This window comes from Corylus avellana, chromosome 3 (assembly GCF_965113065.1).
Source record: "Corylus avellana chromosome 3, dhCorAvel1.hap1.2, whole genome shotgun sequence".
NCBI classification, from domain to species: domain Eukaryota; kingdom Viridiplantae; phylum Streptophyta; class Magnoliopsida; order Fagales; family Betulaceae; genus Corylus; species Corylus avellana.
In genome coordinates this window covers 12817159-12843502 of record NC_142492.1, presented here as the reverse complement: position 1 = coordinate 12843502, position 26344 = coordinate 12817159, and the positions used below count along the sequence as shown (strand labels likewise).

Here is a 26344-nt window from a genome sequence, read left to right as displayed (position 1 = left end):
AAGTTCAGGAAGATCTGTAAAATCAGGTGAAAATTCAGGGAGCCTTACTGAAGTTTCCCCTTAAAAGAATCAATCAGAAATATTAAATTGAAATAAAAAGAAATATATTTTCCAAGGGAGCTTTGTAAATGCACGGAATGGGGTAGTGGACTGAGATTGCTCGTGTAACTCGTTTTGCTGAGGTCTAAGCTCTAGATGTTGTATATATAAGCCAGCTAGCTCTGCATGCCGAGTCCAACTTCCAAATACGACTAAGACCCAACCGAATGAACACAATGTGCAATTTTGCATGCCATATAATTTGGAATAATTTTGCATGCCGTATTATTGGGGTGATTGATTCAAGTGGTCGGTTTTCTAGATGCATCATTCAAAGAATTTTATTTTTATTTTATATATATATATATATATATATATATATATATATATATATATATTTAAATTCACCATTGGATATGTGGGTCTAATTCAAAACATTGTTAATGACAACGCACCTATTTAAATGATAAAATAAAATGTGTGAGAAAGCAGATGCAAAGAGCGAGAGAGAAAGAGAACACGAAAATTTGGAGTGGTACGTTCAACCCTAGAAGCCTACATCCATCACTGGGAAGTACACAATAAGACTAAATCTTTATTGACTAATTTGATTATACAACTATATATGTTACGTGGTTTATTTATAGGGAAAATGTAGTATAGGTGAGATAGACTAAAAGGGTAATAAAATGATAGAGATTTAATTACACATGCACCTATAATTATGGTACACATTTATAAGAAAAAATGTATCAAGGAAAATATTGAAAATATTGTGTATATTCTAACATTTCCGTCAAACTCAAGGTAGAGGAAAGAAAAATAATTGTCATCTTTCTTGTTTTATATATATATATATTTTTCTCGTTAAGGCTAAAATCGATCCGTTGTGGAAGAATAAAACTCTCAGCATTAAGGCTCATGTGTGGTAGGAGTGGAAATGCATATGTCAATTTGAATTAAGGGTCAGAATTAGGTACGACGCCAAAGGAAATTTGGGCGTGAAACTAGGCAAAAGAAATTTGGCGGGTAGGTTGGGCTAAGAGAATAATGCTAGAAGTCACGCTTATTTCCCTCTAAGAATGATGTGATTCTTAAAATTATCATTGGGCTTGTAATTTATAACTATTGGATTTTGATCAAATTTGTGATTTTAAAAGCTACCTTATTTTTGGAGGAACACAAAAGTGAAACAACAAGAACTTATAGAATTACTCGGGTTAAGTGGGTTCCATGATCTGGACTAACTGTTGTTGGCAATGGGATAGGTGGTTGTCGATAGTGAAATAGGACAAATGGTGGCCAGTTATAAGCCAAGTCGCACAGTGACCTTCTGGTTTCAGATGACAACAAAGTGATAATATTGGGACCATGATCACATAAGTGGGCCAACAAGGTTGGCAGCGGAAATTTATCAAGTCTTATAATTCTTCTTGTAATTTTTGAGAGAAATATACTTGGTAAATTTACTGTTGAGTTCATGATTCAGCAGGTAAAAATATACCAACCTATCTTGTGTGTGATGTGAGCTCATTTTTTCTCTTCAAAGTAAAACATTGAGGGACAACCAAATCCAATAAATTAGTCTACTATATAAGAATGAGAATTTTACATCAAAACATATGTAGATGACACTTTCTTCTACCGAACTAGTGAATCACTAGCCCACTACTATAATAGTTCTTCCAAAACCTCTAAACAATTATTCTATCTGATCTTCTTTACTGGAACTCCAATCAGACTGAAGGAATGTTGATGGTGAAAGGTGTGGTTTGATCAAAATCAACTCCAAGAGATTTATAAACAGAAGCTCACAACAAAAATATCGCTCTTGGCTCACAAACAAATCAAAAGGCTAGGCTTAAAGTATGAAACGGATTTTGTCTTAGCTCTCTAAAAATCGTGTTATAAAACCCTTTTATAAACTAGGAAAAGTAAATTTCAAAACCTAAAGTCAGTTTAGGAATTTTATGGCAGCGTTTGGACATGTGATGTTGTCCGTACATGGCTAGGATTTTATGCGATTATATAAAGAGATGTTCCTGACCATTATGGAGCCATGGCTTCAGATTGACTTCATCAAGTGAATAGGAAGTAGAGAAATCAATTGTTGAAGCGTGGAATAATGTTATTCTTTTTTCAAGTTGTTACTTTTTAATTTTTTTTGTTATAATCTATTTGAAAGGTTGTAAGGATTTATCTGATTGTACGTTGTTCTTTTTTTTATGTGCTGGATAATGTCCAGGGTTGTAATGCTACTTTTGACAAATTATATAATGTTTTTAAAATGATGTTTGTTTTCTATTATTACATATTCAATTTTTTTTTTAAATGTATTTTCTTTTTATAGCTATGGACAGTAGTGATTATAGCACTCAAGAAGATACAAGTGATAGTAATTATCTTGAAGAATAAAATGGAAATGGAAATGATATCTATATTCTAACAGTTGTAGCAGTAATTGTTGTCGAGGACTATTATACAAAATCAATTGCAAAAGAACCTTGTAGGACCTCTCCCAAAACGAGTTATAAGTGGATTGTGGAGATTCTATACAAGGTAACATTCATAGATGCAAACAAAATTTTAGGATGGAATAACATGTATTCCTTAACTTGTGCAAAGAATTGAAAGAAAGATCGATATAATTTAAGGGGTATTAATTAGGAACATGACTATCAAAGAGTTAGTGGGTTTTTTATTTATTTATTTATTTTATTTTTAAAATTACTTTAGCCATGATTTTGGGACTAGAATAGTGTAAGCAAGTTTTCAACATTCAAGAGAAACAATTATAGACATTTTACTCATGTATTAATGCCAATTTCAAGCATGGTAGTTGACATTATTGATCTAGCTAATAGAAAGTTTAAGAATGTTTCAAGCAAAATTCATAAATATGTACGGTATTGGCAGTATTGCTTCAAAGATTATATTGGAGCCATTAATGGAACCTATGCTCCATAACAATTTCTCTCTCTCTCGCTCTCTCTCTCTCTCTCTATATATATATATAAACCATATATTGGTTGAAGAAAGGGTTCCTACTCAAAATGCTATGGCTACTTGTGATTTTCATGTGTTCTACTTTTGTTTGGGCTAAATTGGAAGGTACTGCATATAATATATGTATTTTTTTGGAAGCTATTCAAAAGGAGGAATTGCGATTTCACACCTACCGAGAGATTTGTATATAATAAGGATAACAATTATGAAGTATACATGATAAATATATACTTTCTTTTTTTTTTTTTCTACCACTTCTATTCATTATTCATATATTTTATGCAAATAAATAAATATTACTTTATAGACGCATGATATTCTCACATGAAGGAATACACAAGGCCATACAAAGAGGAGATGTATTATCTTCTAGACTTTCCTTGCGGAAGCCAACCGAAGGGCATACATAAAATCTTTAATCATCTACACATTCGTCACTTAGATGTACCTTGAAAGAATATTTAGAGTTTGGAAAGTAAGTGAAAGATATTGCATAAGATGCCAAATTTTCCTTATGATAAACAACTAAAAATCGTGGTGGTGTCTATGGAAGAGCAATACCAAGATAGCAAGAGTAACACACGAAAGCAGGCATTAAAAAAAAGAAGGGAAAAATACACGTTATCCTTCGAAGTTGTACTCTTTTTTTATAATTATTTTGCTTCTAACATCTAAAAATTGGTAATATATCCCCACAAAGTTTATGAAATTGTCAATGTAGCCATTTCTTTAACAAAATCCGTTTTCTCTAACGGAAGAAAGCCATCGTGCCCCGCACGTGGGTTTTTAGGGGCAAATGCCTCCAAATTATCATCAACTTAACCTGTGATTTTTCCCAGAATCCCCAAAAAAATTCTCCTAAAAAATAATTATAAACTAATTAATTCGCTAAACATTGTGACATTTTCAATCAAGACCACAAAATCATAGAGGTACAATTGCAAAGTATGCCGGCAAAAAAAAGTTCCATAGCTGCATTCCAAAAGAAAAAAGTGATCAGATCTCAGTTTCAGAATCAGCAAACTGAAATTTGCTTATTATTTTGATTCATATATGTAATCACACAGAAAGCCTCAAGAAAGGCTTATCGCCCAGTTTAACCCCTGCAACAAAACCCCAATTAATTGACAGTCACTAACAGTACAAACACATGTGCATGGAAACAACAACGTCTAGAGGATCTATCGATAGCCATCATCCAACATCAACAAAGTTTGACGCATTTATCATTGGGAGTGTCACATAGGAGTGCATGGCAAGCATAGAGTATGATGCTACTGAATCCTAAAAGCAGCCCCATGGCTGCATAACAAAAAAACTTCCGCTTCCCTTGTTCAAAAGTGTCTGCCCTCGGCCGTGTGATGCCTTCTGAACTTCCTGGCTCCACTGCATTTACTGAACTTCCTGGCTCCACTGCATTTACTTGAGCTCTTGTCATCCTGCTATTTCTCATCACTTGAATGTCTTCATAGTTTTGGTCCAATTCTTCGCTACATCTCAAGAAATAAGTGATGGTGCCGTAAACAGAAACCAAGTTGAGGAGGGCGGCAATCAAGGAGAGGCAAAAGGGAATCCACCATTTATGACATTTCTCCGGTGAGGCCGATGATATTAATGATAGGATGACTCCTTGGAACACAAAATATAAGTTGGTGAGCTGAATAACTTTTGTTTCTAAGCTCTGGATTTGCTCTTCTAGTTTCTTGTTGATATCATGTAGTTTTTCTATGTCACTTTGGAATTCGGTATCCATGTTAACTCACTCTTTTGCTCCGGCTGCAGACACACAATTTAACACAAGCATATTTATGATTTGCAACACAAAAATTCGAAGGGTTTACTCTATATAGAGAGCAAGCTGGTAGCCATGGGGGTATTTTTATAACCGAAGTTATGGTTGTTTGATGAATTTTTATAGTCCAAGGCAAGTGAGAAGTCTTTAATGCATGCCATTTAGTTTAAATAATGTAGGGTTCAATGTTGTTGGAGATGCCAGCTGCAAGGAAGTTGGGATTATTCAAATGAACTATTGTAACATTGTAACTATATATATATATATATATATATATAGTCCCCTCGAATATGCATAATGTATTCATACATGCACATGCAAACACAAGTAAATATCAAGTATCCAAGATTCTCCCAATCCTTAGACTATATACTTGTGTTTGCATGTGCATGTATGAATACATTATACATATTCGAGGGGACTAAGTCCAAGGATTGGGAGAATCTTGGATACTTGTGGGACTGAGAAGTCTTTAATATATGCATGTTAGTTCAATAATGTAGTGTTCAATGTTGTTGGCCATATATAAATGCCAGCTAGGACCAAATTTTGTGGAAATTAATGCATTATATGTCATGAATGCATGCATTTCCAGAAAATGTCCAAGTCAAGCAGCAGAAAATTTGAAACCACATATAATAATTTTTTTTTTTTTGTATTGTCGGCAGGGCTGGCTAGACCACTAGGCGAGTGAGGTGCTCGCTTAGGGCAACCGGATTAATAGGGCCCCAAAAAAAAAAAAACAAAATTTTAATAATTTTTTTTTTTTTTTAATTTAAGGCCCATTTTTTTTTTTTTCATAAAAACTTAAGGCCTCTAATCATGATAAGTAAGTGATTTAAAAAATCTTTCAATTTAATAAGGCCCAAATATAATAAGCTCATGGTAAAATAAGATCAATTAACCCAGAAAAGAAAATATCCTTATACTTGAAAATAACCTATCTACCTATGCATCCAAAATTATTTGATATTGAAAGATCATTTTAACCCTACCTAACCACCCACTTTCTTTCATTTCTTTTTCTTTCTCTCTTTTCTTCTTCACTGCCTACAACCTCCCCTCTTATCTTATTTTTTCTCTTTCCTTAGTTTCACTCAAAATAGAACGTGATGAAGAGAGATGAAGAGAGAGAGAGAGAGGCTGGGCGAGAGAGAGAAACAGGTGTATCAATGGCTGGGTAAGGATTCATAAAAAAAAAAATTGATCTTTTTTTTTTTTTTTTTTTTCTAATGTTTATTTCTGTGCTTGATTTTTCTTGTGGGTTTTGTTTTTGTCAATTTTTAGTGGGTATTGTTTGAAACAGGTGTATCAAAGAGGTAAGGATTCATAAAATAATAATAATAATAATAATAATAAATATATAAATTGATTTTTTTTGTAATGTTTATTTATGTGCTCGATTTTTTTGGTGGGTTTTGTATTGGTTTTTGACAAATTTTTTTGATGGGTTTTGTTCGAAACAGAGGTGTATTAAAGAATCAAGTGAGGAAGTTACTGTCACGGTATATATATATATATATATATTTTGTTTTTGATAATTTTGTATGGGTTCTTGATAATATTTCTGGTGGGTTTTTTCTTGTTTTGGTTAGTTTGCTTTTGTGTGCTTCAGTTTTGGAACATGTGCTTATCAGAAATTTGGTGCGATTCTTGGATTGATTCATCAAAAAAAAATTGATTTTCTTATTGTTGTGTTTATTTTTGTAAGGATTAAGAAAAATTAGAACTCTAAATATAATAATAATATTAAAATAAATATTATTTAATTAATATATAACTATTAAAAAAAAAAAATAAGGTCTTATTTAAAAGTTTCGACTAAGGCTCCAAAAAACATTGAGCTGGCCCTAGTTGTCGGGTAAAATAAATGTAATTTGGAAATTAAGAAACCCAATCCTGTACGTTCTTTGTATTTTCCAAGGGTGCTTTGTAAATGCAAGGAAAGGGGTTTGGAAACAAGAAGTAGGAAGTGGACAGTGAATGCTCGTCTAAAGTCTAAATGTTCTAGATGACTAGATCTATACTATATATAACCTAGCTAGCTTTGCACGCTGAGTCCAACGTCCAAATATGACTAAGACTGATCGAACCGCGTGAACATATACAGTGTGCAATTTTGCATGCCATATAATTTGGGATAATTTTGCATGCCGCATTATTGGAGTGATTGATTCAAGTGGTCGGTTTTCTAGATGCATCATTCAAAGATAAATGTTTGTTTTTTAAATTCACCATTGAATTTGTGGGTCTAACTCGAAACCTTGTTAATGACAGCACACCTATTAAAATGATAAAATAAAATGTGTGAGAAAAGCAGAAGCAGAGAGAGAAAAAGAGAACTCATAAATTTGGTGTGGCTCAACCCTAGAAGTCTACATCCACCGCGAGGAAGTACACAATAGGGCTAAATTTTTATTGAATAACTTGATTATACAACTATGTTATACTGAAAATATTGTGTATATTCTAACATCTCCATCAAACTCAAGGTAGAGGAAAGAAAATAATTGTCATCTTTCTTGTTAAGGTAGATTTTTCTTTTTTTTTTTTTTTAATTTTTTTAATTTTTCATTAAGGCTAAAATAGATCTGGTGTGGAAGAATAAAAATTTCAGCATTATGGCTCATGTGTGGTAGGAGTGAAAATTCAGATGTAAATTTGAATTAAGGGTCAGAATTAGGTATGATGCCAAAGGAAATTTGGGGGTGAAACTAGGCAAATGAAATCTGGCCGGTAGGTTGGGTTAAGTAAGTAATGCTAGAAGTCACTACTCTTGTTTCCCTCTAAGAATGATGTGGCTCTTAAAATCATCATTGGGCTTGTAATTTATAACTATTGGATTTTGATTAAATTGTGATTTTAAAAGCCACCTTATTTTTGGAGGAATACAAAAGTGACACAAGAAGAACTTATAGAATTACTCGGGTTAAGTGGGTTCCACGATTTGGACTAAGTGTGGTCGATTATGGGCTAGGTGGTTGCCGATAGTGAAATAGGATAGAGGGTGACCATTTATAAGCCAAGTCGCACGGTGACCTTGTGGTTTGAGATGACAACAAAGTGATAACATTGGCAGGATGATCACATAACTAGGCCAACAAGGCAGCTAATGTGGGCCGATAAGGGTCATTGACTGGGCCGACAATGGGCCAACTTGGACTGAAAGTTTTATTGGCTTACTAAATTGGACTTAGTGAATTTGGATTAATAGGCTAGGCCGAGTGGTCTAACTGGGTAGTATAGGGTAAGCAGATCCAACGTATACGCGTGAGTGAATGGACATGGGCAATCCATTTATCCAATGTGAGATTAACTTTATGAGGTATCACAATTTGCCCCACTCAAATCCTTGACGTGGTTGCAAAGCCCATATCATGAAGTGTCTCAGTACTACATAGTGTTTCTAATACCATTTGTAACACTTAATTTTTACATAAGCCATAAAATGGAAAATATTTGAATTCTGGCAGCAAAAATTTATCAAGGCTTATAATTCTTCTTGTAATTTTTGAGAGAAATATACTAGGTAAATTTACTGTTGAGTTCATGATTCAACATGTAAAAATATACCAACCTATCTTGTGTGTGAGCTCATTTTTCTTTCAAATTCCTCTCTCTGTTGGTTCTCACCGGGGGGGGGATAAATAGTTCTGCAGCTAGGTAATCACACATCAACAACGTATTTTATTAATGAAGTGAAACCTTTTGAGGAACTCTTCAAAGTAAGACATTGAGGGACAACCAAATCCAATAAACTAGTCCACTATATAAGAATGAGAATTTTACATCAAAACATTTGTAGATGACACTTCCTTGTACCGAACTAGTGAATCACTAGCCCACTACTATAATAGTTCTTCCAAAACCTCTAAACAATTATTCTATTTGATCTTCTTTACTAGAACTCCAATAAGGCTGAAAGAATGTTGATGGTGAAAGGTGTGGTTTGATCAAAATCAACTCCAAGAGATTTATGAATAGAAGCTCACAACAAAGATATTGCTCTTGGCTCACAAACAAATCAAAAGTCTAGGCTTAAAGTATGAAATGACTTTTGTCTCATCTCTCTAAAAATTATGTTATGAAGCCCTTTAATAAACTAAGAAAAGTAAATTTCAAAACCTAAATTCAGTTTAGGATTTTTATGGCAGCGTCTGGACATATGATGTCGTCCGGACATGGCTAGGGTTTTATGCGATTATATAAAGAGATGTTCCTGACAATTAAGGAGCCATGGCTTCATATTGACTTCATCAAGTGATTGGGAAGTAGAGAAATCAATTGTCGAAGCGTGGAATAATGCTATTCTTTTTTCAAGTTGTTACTTTTTAATTTTTTTTGTAATGAAAGGTTGTAAGGATTTATCTGATTGTACGTTGTTCATTTTTTTTTTTTATTATTATTATGCGTTCAATAATTTTTAGGGTTGTAATGCTGCTTTTGACAAATTATATATTGTTTTTAAAATGATGCTTGTTTTCTATTATTACATATTCATTTTGTGTTTTCTTTTAATGTTTTTTTTTTTTTTTAATAGATATGGACTGTAGTGATTATAGCACTCAAGAAGATACAAGCGATAGTAATTATCTTGAAGAAGAAAATGGAAATGGAAATGATATCTATATTCTAACCGTTGTAGGAGTAATTGTTGTCGTGGACTATTACACAAAATTTCTTGAAAAGGAACCTTGTAGGATCTCTCCCAAAACGGGTTATAAGTGGGTTATAGAGATTCTACAAGGTAATACTCATAGATGCAAACAAAATTTTAGGATGTAAAAACATGTATTCCTTAACTTGTGCAAAAAAAATTGAAAGAAAGATCGATATAATAATTTAGGGTTAAATTCACTTACCCCCTGAAGTTTCAGGGGTTTTTTAATTCGAACCCCAATGTTTAAAAATTGACAATGTACCCCCTAATGTTTCAAAAATTTTCAATTTAGACTCTCCGTTACTAATTTCCGTTTAATTAGACGGAAATCATCTCACGTGCGTCTCACATGGGATTTTGATGCCCTCTATTCCAATTTTGCCGTCATTAAAACCTATGAAATTACGTAATTACCCTTAATTTCATAGGTTTTAATGAGGGTAATTACGTAATTTTATAGGTTTTAATGAGGGTAAAATCAGAATAGAGGACATCAAAATCCCACGTGAGACGCACGTGGGATGATTTCCGTCCAATTAGACAGAAATTACTAACAGAAGGTCAGAATTGAAAATTTTTGAAACACTTAGGGAGTACGTTGCCAATTTTTAAACATTGGGGTTCGAATTGAAAAACTCCTGAAACTTCAAGAGGGTAAAGTGAATTTTCCTCAATACTTTAAGAGGTTTTAGGAACATGACTATCAAAGAATTGGTGGGTATTTTTTTTTTTTTTTTAATTGCTTTAGCCATGATTTTGGGACTAGAATAGTGTAAGCAAGTTTTCAACATTCAAGAGAAACAATTATAGACATTTTACTCATGTATTAATGCTCATTTCAAGCATGGTAGTTGTTGGAGAGAGAAACATTAAGGGGAGTCAAACAAGAGTAAATTAATATACATATTAGGACTCCACTTTTAGCCCAAAAGCCTAAGCTAATGGGCTTGGGTCAACTTATGTATATTAAGTTCTCTTATTCTTTATACTTTCTCAATGTAGGACACAAACCTACACTATAAAAAACCGGCCATCTTTTGACATGGCAAACAGTATTCATTTTTTGCCATGTCAGTAAATGTTGACGTGCCGAAACTGGCACGTCAACAATTTTTTTTTTGACGTGCCAAAAGTGGCACGTCAATATTTCCTGATGTGTTGAATATAACATGTCAGGATTTACTATTGACACGTCAAGAAATTTGAATTCAAATTAAATTTACTGCATCTTATATAAATAACTTAATAATTTAATATTTATTGACGTGGTAAGTTAGACACGTCAATAAATTATTGACGTGTCAAATTGACATGTCAATAAATTATTGACCTGTCAAAGTGGCACGTCAATAAATGTTGACATGTCAACAATTATTGACGTGTCAAAGTGACACGTCAGTAAATATTGACGTGTCACTTTGACACATCAATAATTTATTGACGTGTCAAATTGCCACATCAATATATATATATATAGTTTATTTATATTATATTTATAAATAATATATAATATGATCCCAACATTCAATGATATTTCTACAAAACAAACACTTTAATCTACTTCCCCTTTATAACCCCATTTCAACATTCAAATATACAAGACAATTTCTGACTGTTAATCATGCATAACAAGAAAGCGTGCATGCTTTAATTTGGATAGCATATATATATAGCAACACCAAACCAGCTTTCACCATTTAGCCTTTGGGTGCTTCTCTTTGATACTTGCATAATTACTGGACTTTGAAACCCACCCATGTAGCTAGGTTTATCAGTAATCACTAGCTAGCACCTATCTTTACCATTAATGGCAGCTTAATTTGGTTCTTGACCAAATAGACTCAAACAAACCTGAATGTGCTGATTAATTGGTTATAACATCGATTGCTTTTGTTATGATGAAGTGGAACCAATAGAAAAAAGACAGGGAAGAAAAAATAAAACTCTTTTTTTAATTAAAACACTTCAATATATAACCATCACATTTGAAATGCATGGCTTTCTATTTAATTGCCTTGCGTTCAATGACTGAAATGCCTATAAACGTCTCTGTTTGTCTCTCATTTGAACTATGTATGCTTCTATCGTCAATTCGGACATGCATTAATGTATTCGGTTTGACTTGTGTTTTAATGTCGTTCAAACGCTCTTCTAGCCGAATGATGTCTTCGACTTCCATTGAAGTATTGAACGATGCATTTTGTTTGCCTTGTGTTTTAATTTTATGTTCTTATATACATTCAACAAGTGTTGGAGTTTCACATGTGATGGAATCCAACATCAAGTAATTAATAAAACCATGACATTTGGGTTAAGATTAATATATATCAAGGCCTCATTTGGGCTTCGTTTGGCAACAGCCTTGTCCTAGATACTGTTCATCTTTTGACTAGTTGACCATCAATATTTCATACATTATCCCCATATTGCCCTTAACTTTCTCTGCAAATTTTTTGAGTTTTTTTCCCCGAAAATCCCCAAAGCACATATCGGGCGTCCCCCACCTCCCCTGCGTGAGATCCTCAACTTTTTGATTTTTTTTCCCTTGAAAATCCCCAAAGCACCGAAATAGTGTCCCTCCCCTGCGTGAGTTCCTTCACTTTTTGATTTTTTTTGTGTGACTAAGAAGTGAGGGATTGGTGTATTGTTGGGCTCTGCCTCTGAGGCTTTAGGCATTAGCTTCAACAACTAGACAATATCGTCGGTGGGGATCTGTAGCTCCTTGAGGACAATATCGTCTTCAGTCTCGCCCAGCACCTTGACGGATAAGAGGAAGCCCTTGAGGCTGAGGGCGCAGAAGTGGCGGGAGTCGAAGGGGTCACGGTGGAGGCAGGAGAGGAACTCGGGCGCGGCGTCGTATTGGAAGATGCAGCGGGCGGAGGAGGCGTTGTAGAGGGAGAGAGTGGAGGGACCGTTGATGGCTGCGAGGAGACAGGAGTCGGGCCTAGCCTAGACCCAGCAGAGGTCCTTGATGTCGGGTTTCGATGCGGAGTCGGTCTTGAACCAGAGAAGCGGGGATCGGGCGCAGAAATCGAGGATGCAGATGCGTCCCTGGCAGTTGGCGACGGCGAGGAGGAGATGGGACAATGAGGGCTCCATGGAGAGGAGGTTGTGGCGGAGGGGGAGAGGAGTCTAGCGAACAGAGGTGACGAATGGGGAGAGGGAATTGGAGTTGGAGCTGGAGGGTGAAACGGGAGGTTTTATTTTCGCAAGAGAGAGAAGCTTGACTCGTGAAGGAGAAGACACGGAGATGGAGAGAGAGCCGGAGGAAAAGAGAAGAGGAAAAGAGAAGCTGCAGAGATTTTGGGAGAAACATCTGAAGGGCAAAAGTGTTATTTCACATTAGGAAAAGGACAAAAACAGTGTTTAGGCCAGGGTCATCCCTTTTGCTAAACACCCCCTTGGAGACTCCTATATATATAGATTGAGTTAATTTTAACCTTCCCCGCATATTTGAAGTACTTCTGCAAAGTAAGAAATAAATAAATTGATTATATTCTGCTAACAAATTAATTAGTTTGAGACTTAACATTAATAAATTAATTAACCAAAAAATATTTAGTGGAAGCCACTTAATTAATAAATATTAAATGGATCCTGACGTGCCATATGTGGCACGTCAGGAATTTTTGACGTGCCTTATGTGGCACGTCAGGAATTCCTGACGTGTCACTTTAACACGTCAGTAAATATAATGTATATATATATATATATATATATATATATATATATATATATCTTGTTTATTTATATTATATTTATAAATAATACATAATATAATCCCAACATTCAATGATATTTCCACAAAATAAACACTTTACTTCCCCTTTATAACCCCATTTCAACATTTAAAAATACAAGACAATTTCTCAATGTTAGCCATGCATAACAAGAAAGCGTGCATGCTTTAATTGGGATAGCATATATATATATATATATATATATAGCGACACCAAATCAGCTTTCACCATTCAGCCCTTGGGTGCTTCTCTTTGATACTTTCATAATTATTGGACTTTGAAACCCACCCATATAGCTAGGTTTATCAGTAATCACTAGCTAGCACCTATCTTTACCATTAATGGCAACTTAATTTGGTTCTTGACCAAATAGACTCAAATAAACCCGAATGTGCTAATTAATTGGTTATAACATCGATTGCTTTTGTTATGATGAAGTACGTGGAAGCAATAGAAAAAAGGCAAGGAAGAAAAAATAAAACTCTTTTTTTTAATTAAAACACTTCAATATATATAATCATCAGGTTCCACAATACATTTGAAATGCATGGCTTTCTATTTAATTGCCTTGCGTTCAATGACTGAAATGCCTATAAACCTCTCTATTTGTCTCTCATTTGAACTATGCTTCTATTGTCAATTAATCGGGCATGCATTAATGTATTCTGTTTGACTTGTGTTTTAATGTCGTTCAAACGCTCTTCTAGCCGAATGATGTCTTCGACTTCCATTGAAGTATTGAACGATATTTTTTGTTTGCCTTGTGTTTTAATTTTATGTTCTTATATACGTTCAACAAGTGTTGGAGTTTCACATGTGATGGAATCCAACATCAAGTAATTAATAAAACCATGACATTTGGGTTAAGATTAATATATATCAAGGCCTCATTAGGAGACTCCTATATATAGATTGAGTTAATTTTAACCTCCCTCACAGATTTGAAGTACTTTTGCTAAGTAAGAAATAAATAAATTGATTATATTCTTCTAACAAATTAATTAGTTTGATACTTAACATTAATAAATTAATTAACCAAAAAATATTTAATGGAAGCCATTTAATTAATAAATATTAAATGGATCTTGACGTGCCACAAAAATTCCTGACGTGCCACATAAGGCACATCAGGATCCGTGCCTTGGGAAGGCTAGCGCTTGCTGGCCGTCCCATCGTGCCATGCGTCTTAATTATTTTCTTTCTTTTTTCCCTTAGCTCTCCCCCTCTCCCCACTTTTTCTTCTCTCCCGCCCAGGCCGTCTAGAACCCCTCCCTCCCCCATTTTTCTTTCGTTTCTGCTCCTCCCTCAGCTCCGGTCCGTCTCTCCCTCACTCTTCCTCAGCTCCCTTATCTCCCAATCTCTCTCTCTCAGCTCTATCTCTCAACTTGGAACGGCAACTACCACACTCTCTCTCAAGCGCACTCTCATCTCTGGCGGGCCACCTCTTGTTCGTCACCGTCTCCGGCGGTTCTCCCACCTCAGCATCTCCGGCAATATCATATCTCCAGCAGGTATATATATATATATTGTTTTGTTTTATATTTATGTTTAATTTTGTCATGAATCCGCCTGATGTTTCGTTAATGCACTGGATGTTCTATTTTTGAGCATTTAATTTAGGTGTTTGTTTTATTTTTTTTGTATATCTATTACTTATTGTACGTTGTATTTGCACATGCATGCAAAATGATGTTTCTCATGCTAGCTAGGTTTTTGTTTCAAAATAAAATAGTTTTTTAAATGTGGCTTCTTTTTTTGTTTTTTTGTTTTTTTTGTTTTTTTTTTTTGTTTTGTTTACCTGAAAAAGTTGGCTTATTAGTAAAGAATTTATAGAACATTAGTAAAGAATTTATAGAACATTATGTCAATTTTAATCATTCCTTTCAATCATTTGACCTTCTAAGTACGTGTAGTACGTGGTGATAATTATAGAGATTTAATTTAAGACTTTGTTTAATTAATATTAAAATATAATGAGTCTTAATATTGAAAGGAATGATTAATATTCAAACATCATAAATGTACATTGATCCCGTATTAATTTGTAAGTTATAAATTCATGACACAACGCGAGGATTCAATCCGAATTCCATGGATTTAACGGGAAAAAGAGTTGGCAAACGTTCAAACCTTGTCAAACTTAAAGAGACTCCAAATGAATAAGTAAAAGGTCATGACTTTGTTTTTTAGACTATTTTTTTCTTTCACACTTTTCTTTTGAGTTTTTAAAACAAATCTAATCATAATTAAACACATGCAAAAATTATTCAATACGATTTTTACTTAATTCTATCCCACATAAAATATTTTTTCAAACAAAAAAATCCATCCAAAAAGGATTAAACTTTTGGTTTGAGGAACTTAGATTTTTCAAGTTGAAATAAAACGCATTAAAATTAATATTACCTAAAAACGAATTAGAATTTTCTTAAAATTCTGATTAATAAGAAAGAAATTAATCTAATGTATGTGTCAATAACCCAAGAAACATCCCAACAAAAAATATTAAGAAACCATTTACAATATTTGCAAGACACTCAAAAAATTTTTAACATTTATATATATCATATAAAAATAAATAAATAAATAAACCAAACAAAAGAGTTGTATGACCCATGCATGTCATCACCTACTAATGCCAAAGAGTGACATTTAACCTAGACTTACTGTATTTAGGGTCCCCATAACGAACCTAGCTCGGTAGATGTTATAGAACAACCTTATAAAATAACCTAGCTAAAATTATTTTGTTTAGGGTCTCCACCAAACAAAATGCTTAAATTTGGATCGAGTATTTGTTTTTTTTTTGTTTTTGGTTTTTCAAGATTAATTATATTAGGTAAGTATTATAAATACACACTTTGGTACTATCCCCTTATATAACAAATTCATATCCATGAATATTGGATATATTTGTTAATTGAATAACTAACCTAGTTCTATTTTATTTTAGGGTCCCCATATATAACAAATGCATATATATATATATACACACACACGCATGAATATGTATTATATTTGGACATAAACAATTTAAACCTATATGAGAATATATAGGTTTATATTTTTTATGTGATTGCAATATTTAGGTTTATATATATGCATATGCTTGAAATTAGATATATATTTTTTAAGTCTTATATATTTATTCCTAATTTATGTACGTAGAGAAAAATGGACAAGAGTTGGATGACAAAGTCTAGGGATACGAGGGAATACAGAGACAGGTGTAGATTGTTTGTGGAGTTTGTAGTTAGTAATTGTAGAACCCCTGATGGATTCATCTATTGCCCTTGTAAGATTTGTCGAAATAACCGGCGTCACCCGCCAGGTTTCGTATTCGACCACTTGACAGGAGGAAAAGGAATGATGCCAGAATACACACTATGGTACTATCACGGTGAAAAGCATGTACAGGGTCCTGATACAGGGTCTAATTCCAATCGCCCGACCTCAGATGCGGGTGCAAGTGCAAATCAGGGTGGAGACATGCATGGAATGTTGCATGATTTATTTGGCATGCACGAAGTAGTCAGGGAAGACAATTGTGAGCCTCAGGTTGTGGTGCAAGGGGGTGACGAAATTGTGAACGAAGAAGCCGCTGAAGGTGACGCACTAAAGTATTACGACCTTCTTAAAAAGGCAGAAAAACTACTTCATACTGGGACAAAACATAGCAAATTAAGTGCGACTGTTCACCTGTACAACTTGAAGTGCGTTGGTGGACTTAGTAACACGATTTTCTCGGCTTTCCTAGAGTTCATCAATCAGTTGCTGCCTGAGAGTAATGAAACTTTGCCAGTTAATACATATGAGGCGAAAAAGTTTTTATGAGACATGGGACTCGGGTATGAGAAAATTTCGGCATGCCGTAATGACTGTATGTTATTCTGGAAAGGCAATAAGGAGTTGGATTCATGTACTGTATGTGGAAAATCTAAATGGATGGATGCAATCAATTTAGATGAGGATGGTCAACCCATATCGTCGGGCAAGAAACGTCCGGTGAAGGTGTTGCAGTGGTTTCCACTCATACCACGATTACAGAAGTTTTTTATGTCAGAGCATACTGCACGCTTTATAAGGTGGCATGCAAAAGGCCGTACTAAGGATGGCGTGTTGAGGCATCCGGCCGACGGCGAAGCATGGAAGTCATTTGATAATTTACATCTGCAGTTTTCAGCGGACAGTAGGAATGTAAGGCTCGGACTAACCTCGGATGGATTTAATCCATTTGGGAACATGAGCACATCTCACAGCACTTGGCCTGTAATGCTTGTGCCCTACAACTTGCCTCCTTGGATGTGCATGAAACAGACGTCTTTCATACTATCATTGACTATCCCGGGCCCAAGTTTACCGGAATGGATATAGATGTCTACCTTCAACCCTTAATTGAGGAGTTACAAGAACTATGGAATGTAGGGGTACGCACATATGACGTCTCAAAGAAAAATAATTTTGTTATGCGAGCGCAGTTGATATGGACAATTAATGACTTCCCCGTATACACAGATTTGTCTGGATGGTGTACCAGGGATGAGAAGGCATGTCCTTGCTGTATGCACTCGACAAGGTCAAAATGGTTAAAACTTGGCCATAAATGGTGTTATATAGGGCACAGGCAATACTTGCCCATGGATCATCCGTGGAGGCAGAACAAAAGAACATTTGTCGGCAACATAGAACTAGAATGTGCCCTTGATGTGCCAAGTGGAGATGAAATCATGAGCCAATTAGAAGGGATGGTGTTTGGGGATGAGAATGCCGGTCAGTCAAGGCAGGCTGACAAAGAAAAAGGAAAGAAGCAGAAGACAAATACTTCTAATGTAGTGTGGAAGAAGAAAAGTATTTTCTTTAGGTTGCCGTATTGGAAAGATAATTTATTATGGTACAATCTTGATGTTATGCACATTGAGAAAAATGTGATGGACAACATACTTGGTATAATATTGGACATTCCAGGGAAAAGAAGGACAATCTTGCCACCTGCTTAGATTTGCAAGAAATGGGTTTGAGACGTACACTTCATCCATTTTCTGGCGAGGATGGTAAGACCTATATGCAGCAAGCTACCCACACGATGTCCAAGGATGATAAAACACATTTTTTGAAAGTGCTACGAAATGTAAGGGTGCCCGGCAGATATGCCTCGAACATTTCTCGTTGTATAAGACTTAAGGACCGTACAATATCGGGGTTAAAGGGTCATGACAGTCACGTACTGATGTAGCAGCTTCTACCTATTGCATTGCGTTGATCACTTCCAAGCAATGTGGTTAGACCTCTTGTTAAGATATCCACATTCTTCAGGGGCCTATGTTCAACAACATTGACACAAGAGGATATTGACCGACTACAGGGTGACGTCTGTATCACATTGTGCAAGATGGAACAGGTTTTTCCCCCAGCTTTTTTACTAGCATGGTTCATGTGGTCGTGCATCTTATCCGTGAATATGGACTCAGTGGACTAGTACAGTATAGATGGATGTATCCAGCAGAGAGGTAAAATTTATTTACGGATATTCTTGCATTTTTTGGTTTCACTCCAATACAACACAAGTACTAACTGAACTGATTGATTGTATTGGTTCATATTTAGGAGCCTTGGAGTATTCAAATTTAATGTGTGCAACAAAGTGGCTCCTGAGGGCTACATTGCGAAGGGCTACATAGCAACTGAGTTGGTGACGTTCTGTTCGAGATATTTAGAGAACACACCAACCTTTCACAATAGGATACAAAGAAATCCGGATGGTTCAAAGGGACATGGAACACAAGTCCGACTCAACCGAATTACAATGACACAGATTCACTGGTATATTATGTTCAACTCGGACGAGTTCCTTCAATTGCAGACGTAAGTCGAGATCCTTCACTGGCATATTGTATAATCAATCAACTTGTAATATTGCTCGTATTGAATTATAATTAACATAATTTCGAATTGTAGGATGCATATAGATGCGCTTAGGCGATCATGCAATAGGGGTTAAACAACAGAGGATCAGTTGGAAACCCAACATTATGAGTTATTCTGCGAGTGGTACCGTGACTACGTAAGAATGATGTGATGTTTAACAAAAGCAATTGTCGGAGTATATTTGCGTGCTGTTTTTCAAATCAACTAAAGCAACTAATCGTTCGTTTCCATTGTACGTAATATATTCACAGGTCTATCGATTGGACAATCGATCCAGGAAGGAACTTGGTGACAAATTGGTAATGCATTATAGAGGGCTGAGGGAGGCAGCAGTCAGATACAATAGATATGTGGTTAACGGCAAGCTGTTTTGCACTATTGCATTTGATGCCAAAAAGAGGACTCAGAACAGCGGGGTGTGTGTGCCAACTCTTGATGGCAAAAAGTACTACGGGAAGTTAATGGAAGTACTTGAGATTGAGTACTACGATTGGACTAAGTACGTTATGTTCAGGTGTGAATGAGTATGGCATAATACTTGTCAACTTCAAAAACCTTGTCCACACGGGAGAGCTGGTTACTGATAAACCGTATGTGTTAACTTCACAAGTTGACCAGGTATTTTACGTACAAGATGATAGGTGCCTAGATTGGGGTTACGCAGTAAGGACCAAACCTGGAAACATATACGACGTTGGTCAGGGTGAAGGGGATCAAGATTCATGTGCCAATTACCACGAGTGTGAGCCGCTCCTATTGACCAGAAATTTTGATCATGATCTGCAGGATCATATTGAATACGTCAGACACAACTTAGATCCAACCAAAATGTATGTGATTGAATAAAAGTTGAATATATATATATATATATATATATATAATGTTTTATATTTATGTTTTGATTGGTAGTTGTTCACTACATGCACATTACATCAACACACTTAATTAAGCTGTGCATTGGGTAAAATCTTATATATATATATATATTATTTTTAATATGTGAGTCATGCATATGTAAGGTAGTGAATATTTCATACATTGTATACGAAATTAATTGGGTTTGTAGTGTTTTTCATAGGGTACCATGAGTACTAGGGGGAGGACAAGAGCACGCAGGGGCTCGTCCTTAATGCGGCAGTCTATGTTGCATGGGTCTCCGCCAGACCACTTTGATGACAGCAAGCAACAAGAAGTTGCTCAGCTTCTGGTGAAGACATGCCTGGTGGGACACGGGCCACAGATGACCTGCAGCCCACTGACCTTGCTCCCAACGAGGGGTTAGGCCCTCGGCAGGTCCGGACTAAAAGTAAGTGTATATGCTCGAATGTCATGCATATAGGTCTAATTTGCTTGTTAGTTCGTATTGAATTCGAAATAACTTACATTGGTAATTTTTAATTTGTTAGGTACCGATTCAGATAGAAACACCATTATTGAGGTATTTATCATTCTTGACTCGCACAGGCTGCCGGGAGTCCCCACCGGCAAACGGATTATACTGGAGTACAATGCATCATGGCAGCCCGTTGACTTTAGCGCCATGAGGTTTAGACGGATGACCGGAGACGTAATAAGGAGCGAAAATTATGTCCGAATACCGGACGATTGGACGAAGGTACCGCAGCGTACCAAGGAGGATATTTAGGACGCCTTGATGGTATGTATTGCATATTATGTCAAACACTCCTAATGTATATATGTATATATACGCTCTAAGTTGCACATATATATGTGTGTTTATATCTATACACATATACACATATTTTAGTTTTTTTTAATTTACCAATTTTGGACTTGTGCAGGCATACTTTTTCGTCCTGCCTGAGTGCAACTTGAAAGCCGTCAAGAATGAAGCATTTCGGGATATGGGCAAAAAGCTGCGGACTTGGAGGCACGAGATTAAAAACGTTTGTGACATTATGGAGGAAGATACTCCGGCCATTGTACGGGCAAGAGTGGTGGGAGAAACGCTCGCCAGGTGCAATGCCGTCGACTTGGAGATCTAATTGAAGAGATGGTGTAGCCGGGAGAATAAGGTAGGTCATAAGTTAAACTCTTTATTTTGTGTAGTGTCATTAATTGTAATTGTGTTAATATTAACATATTAAAAGTGTTAACTGTGTAGGCTTATGCGGCGAAAATGAAGAGCTTGCGAGCATTAAATGATATACCACATTGCACCGGATCGAAGAGCTATGCCAGGGTGACACATGAGGAGGTCAGTGTATAATTTACCCTATACTTATAGATGTAAACATGTTATCATTTGATATATTTAAAAATATCTGTATGTCCTATTTTATTGGCAGGCCATACGTTTGGGCACTCATCCTACTCGTGTACAAAATTATATTCGCACACACACGAAGAAGGACGGTACATATCCGAATGATATAGTGAAGGAGAGATGTGTATGCTACTCACCTTTCATATGTTGTTTTGCTTATATATTTGATAAATTATTTGCGATTAACAGTTGTATGACCCACTGACCCAATAATTAATGTGACATACAGGAAAGGATGAATGAGCTTATACCCACCGACCCTGCAACATCGTCTAGCGTCATAGAGGGAATGGTCAGGTGGGCGCCGAACGATGCATTCACACAGGCGCTTGGAAATATGCTTGAGTATGCTGGTAGGGTTCGGATGGCTAGACTGAATATTCTGCCTGTGCGGGGGTACATACACTCATACTATACACTGTCACAGGCATGGTCAGAAAACACCAGGCACTCCACGATATCACAAGAAACACTTGACAGAGTGCTTGAGGCGGAGAGGGCAAAGCACAAGGAAGAGATAGATGCCTTGTTGGCCGAGAACAATGCACGGGTAGCTCAACAAGTGGCGGAGCATATGGCTAAGAACAATGCGCGGGTAGCTCAACAGGAGGCTGAACGTCAGGCAATGTTTGACACCTGTTTACGCCAGCTCGAGGAAATGATGCGGTTTCAAACTGCACCAGACGGAGCGTCCCCACCCTTTGCGATGGTGCGATCGTCGGTCGACAGTGGATCAGATAATGACATTTTTTAATGGTCAATTTAGGTTTAGAACTGTCCATATATATATATATATATGTGTGTGTGTGTGTGTGAACTTCTAAATTTAGAGTTTGGATATGTTGAAGTCATTCCCATTAATTAATGATGTTGTAAATCCTGTTGAATTTGGTTTATATATCATGGTTGGTTTGGTGGTGGATGTGGGTTAGAGCTTTGCATTTGAAGTGTTTATTGGTATTATGAGATAGACCACTATGGTCCTTGTAGAATATTAAGAATCTAGTGTATGTGATTGTGTCAGAGTATGAAACGATCAAGTCTACACTAGATGAATATCATAATTTTAAGTAGTTAATATAACATGATTTGAATATATATAAACTCCTATGTGTTAATCTCCTCAACAAATCAAAATATTACTGGAAGATTATCAAAATGCTACATGTATTATATTTATATTTCAAATTGTTGGCTTTAATTTGGTCTGGTATGAAATAGTCTTGGTTGAAATAATTATATAGAGTTATTCATGGATGTATAAATGGATATAATTGCATGGCACAAAGCAATACATGCATATCAATATCATCTAGAACAGTTGTTCAGAAACTTAATTTTGTAACTCTAAATATAAATGGATATAAATACACTCAATTCTAGAGAGGGAGCTTTTCCTTGTTCTTTATCATCTCTTCCATTGAACCCCCAACATTAATAACCTATATGGAAGCTCTATAATTGCAATGGAAAAAAGAAAAAGTTCCCATGTCTCACATAATTGCCATGGCAAAAACGAAGTTCTTCTTCTCATGTCTATAAATTTAACAAAAGCATTGATTGTTCTGTGACCATGCATATAATATATATATATATTGACTTAATTTTTTTTTCTTTTTTATATGAATTTTTTGTTAACTTCAACGTTTTACCTATTTTTGTTATATCATTTACTGCGGAAGAATCAACAACTGAGTTGGGTGAATATTCGGGCATTTTTCTTTCACTTTACATCGTGACGTTGCTCAATGATTGTTTGTATTATCATTTGCAGCTAGTGGATTTCATTTGTTTGGTGAATATTGTTTGGTGATTGTTTATTTTATCATTTGCAGGTAATGGACATCGTGGAGAGGATGCTATCAATGTCAATGATCAACATTGAACGTCTGGTTGGCTATTCACACTTATATATAAGTTACTTTGTTGATGCAATTGTATTTGTGATAGTTTTATTGATGATAACAGAGATAGTTAAATTGGTGTATATTATGTTATTTGTGGTTGGCCATTCGCACATGGTATATATGCCATTTTTTGTGTCTTGAAGTTAGTTTTGGTGGATAGTTTGTGATTGATGTTAATGGATATGACTTATGTTATTTGATGGAAAAATTGTAGGATATGACTTGTGATTGATGGAAAAATTGTATATTATTTGCATGGATCGATGGATAAATTGTATATCAGGTTAATTGTAATCCAAATTTTCGGGCACAGTCCTGAAAAAATTAAAAAAATATATAGGGGGAGGAAAAAAAATTAAAAAAATAACCAATTTTTCTGACGTGTCTTTTTATGACACGTCAGAAATTCCTAACGTGTCAGAGATCATGACACGTTAGGAATTTTCTGACACATCAGAAAATTCTGACGTGTCATTTGACATGTCAGAAAAAATTCTGATGTGTTAAAATTACACGTCAGAAAATTTTTTTGACGTGTTAAATCCAACACGTCAGAAGTTTCTGACGTGTTGGATCTAACACGTCAGAAATTTCTAACACCCACAACTGTAATGCCTAAAACACGTTAAAATTGACCCGTCAGGAGGATTTTTTGACGCGTCAGACCATCTGACACGTCAGAAATTGTAAGTCAACAAAAAATTAGTTTTTTGTAGTGCTCACAAGTACATGCACAACAAATCTCTCCTCACTTGTGAGTCTCTTCCACATTGACCAAACTCCACACACAAGAGTGTCACACGTACTTCAAGAGAAACCACTCTTTTTACCGGAGTCAAACCAAACACGTCAAACGAAGACACTCATATCAGCAGTAACGGAAGCTAACCATAAGCTCTGATACCAATTGTTGTGGAGAAAAACATTAAGGGGAGTCAAACAAGATTAAATTAATATACATATTAGGACACCACTTTTAGCCCAAAAGCTTAAGCTAATGAGCTTGGGTCAATTTATATATATTAAGTACTCTTATTTTTTATACTTTCTCAATGTGGGTTGCAAACCTCACAAGTGCATGCAGAACAGTAGTTGACATTATTGACCTAGCTAATAGAAAGTTTAAAGATGTTCCAAGCAAAATTCATAAATATGTGCAGTATTGGCAGTATTTCTTCAAAGAATATATTGACGCCATTGATGGAACCTATGTTCCATGACAATTTCTCTATATAAAAAAAAATAAAAAAAATAAAAAACCATATATTGGTGGAAAAAAGGGTTCCTACTCAAAATGCTATGGCTACTTGTGATTTTCAAATGTGTTTCACTTTTGTTTGGGATAAATTGGAAGGTACTCCATATAATATATGTATTTTTTTGGAAGCTATTCAAAAGGAGGAATTGCAATTTCACACCCACCTAGAGATTTGTATATAATAAGGAAAACAATTATGAAGTATACATGATAAATATGTATTTTTTTTTTCTACCACTTCTATTCATTATTCTTATATTTTATGTAGATAGATAAATATAACTTCATAGACGCACGATATCCTCACATGAAGGAATACACAAGGCCATACAAAGAGGAAATGTATTATCTTCTAGACTTTCCTTGAGGAAGCCAATCAAAGGGCATACATGAAATCTTTAATCATGTACACATTCATCACTTAGATGTACCTTGAAAGAACATTTAGAGTTTGGAAAGTAAGTGAAAGCTATTACATAACATGCCAAAATTTTCTTATGATAAACAACTAAAAATCGTGGTGCTGTCTATGGAAGAGTAACACAAAGATAGCAAGAGTAACACATGGAAGCAGGCATAAAAAAAAAAATAATAATAAAAAAAAATAAAAAAATAATAATAATAATAATAAAAAAAAAATTAAAAAAAAATTAAAAAGAAATTAAAAAAATTAAAAAAAAAGAAAAAAAAAAGAAAAAAAAAAAGAATAATACATGTTACCTTTCGAAGTTGAACTCCTTTTTTTATTATTATTTTGCCTCCAATGTCTAAAAATTGATAATTTACCCCCACCAAGTTTATGAAATTGTCAATGTAGCCTCATTAACAAAATCCATTTTCTCTAACAGAAGAAGGCCCTCATGCGTCGCACGTGGGTTTTTAGGGGCAAATGTCTCCAAATTATCATCAACTTGACGAGTGATTTTCCCAATATCCCCAAAAATTTCTCTAAAAAATAATTATAAACTAATTAATTCGTTGAATATTGTGACTTTTTCAATCAAGACCACAAGATCATAGAGGTACAATTGCAAAGTATGCCGGCAAAAAAAAGTTCCATTGCTGCATTCCAAAAGAAAAAAAGTGATTAGATCACAGTTTCAGAATCAACAAACTAAAATTTGCTTATTATTTTGATTCATATAATTCATCACACAAAAAGCCTCAAGAAAGGCTTATCACACAGTTTAACCCCTGCAACAGAACCCCAATTGACAATCACTAAGAATACAAGAATACAAATACGTGTTCATGGGCTTTCGATAGCCATCATGCAACATCAACAAAGTTTGATGCATTTATCATTGGAAGTGTCACAGTGGAGTGCATGGCAGCCATAGAGTATGATGCCACTAAATCTTAAAAGCAACACCATGGCTGTATAACAAAAAAACTTTCGCTTCACTTGTTCAACAGGGTTTGCCCCTTGGCCGTGTGACGCCTTCTTCTTCACTTGGAGAACTTCCTGGCTCCACTACATTTACTTGAGTTCGCGATTTCTCATCGTTTGAATGTCTTCATTGTTCTGGTCTAATTCTTTGCTACATCTCAAGAAATAAGTGATGGTGGCGAAAATAAAAACCCAAGATGAGGAGGGCCGCGATTAAGGAGAGGCAAAAGGAATCCACCACTTATGACATTTCACTGGTGAGGACGATGATATTGATGAGAGGATGACTCCTTGTGTTGGAACTAGTGACTTATATTAATACCAGTGGAAGGCCAAGTAG

At 35.3% G+C, this 26344-nt stretch overlaps 1 protein-coding gene across 1 annotated transcript; it reads left to right on the top strand.

The window, feature by feature from the left end:
* Window positions 1-16606: 16606 nt before the first annotated feature.
* Window positions 16607-23588, top strand: LOC148586813 (uncharacterized). Its single transcript, XM_088514350.1, has 6 exons — window positions 16607-16972; window positions 21351-21380; window positions 21472-21573; window positions 21679-22158; window positions 23285-23341; window positions 23571-23588. Exons 1-6 carry the CDS (start codon window positions 16607-16609, stop codon window positions 23586-23588), a joined length of 1053 nt encoding a protein of 350 aa, XP_088370476.1.
* Window positions 23589-26344: the final 2756 nt, after the last annotated feature.

Excerpts from the sequence above, each read along its gene's own strand:
- LOC148586813 (XM_088514350.1), top strand. The coding sequence starts at position 16,607 with ATGCCAGAATACACACTATGGTACTATCACGGTGAAAAGCATGTACAG. Across the intron at positions 16,973-21,350 it reads GCGTTGGTGGACTTAGTAAC|AAGAGCTATGCCAGGGTGAC; the intron begins ACGATTTTCTCG and ends TGCACCGGATCG. Across the intron at positions 21,574-21,678 it reads ATATAGTGAAGGAGAGATGT|GAAAGGATGAATGAGCTTAT; the intron begins GTATGCTACTCA and ends TGTGACATACAG.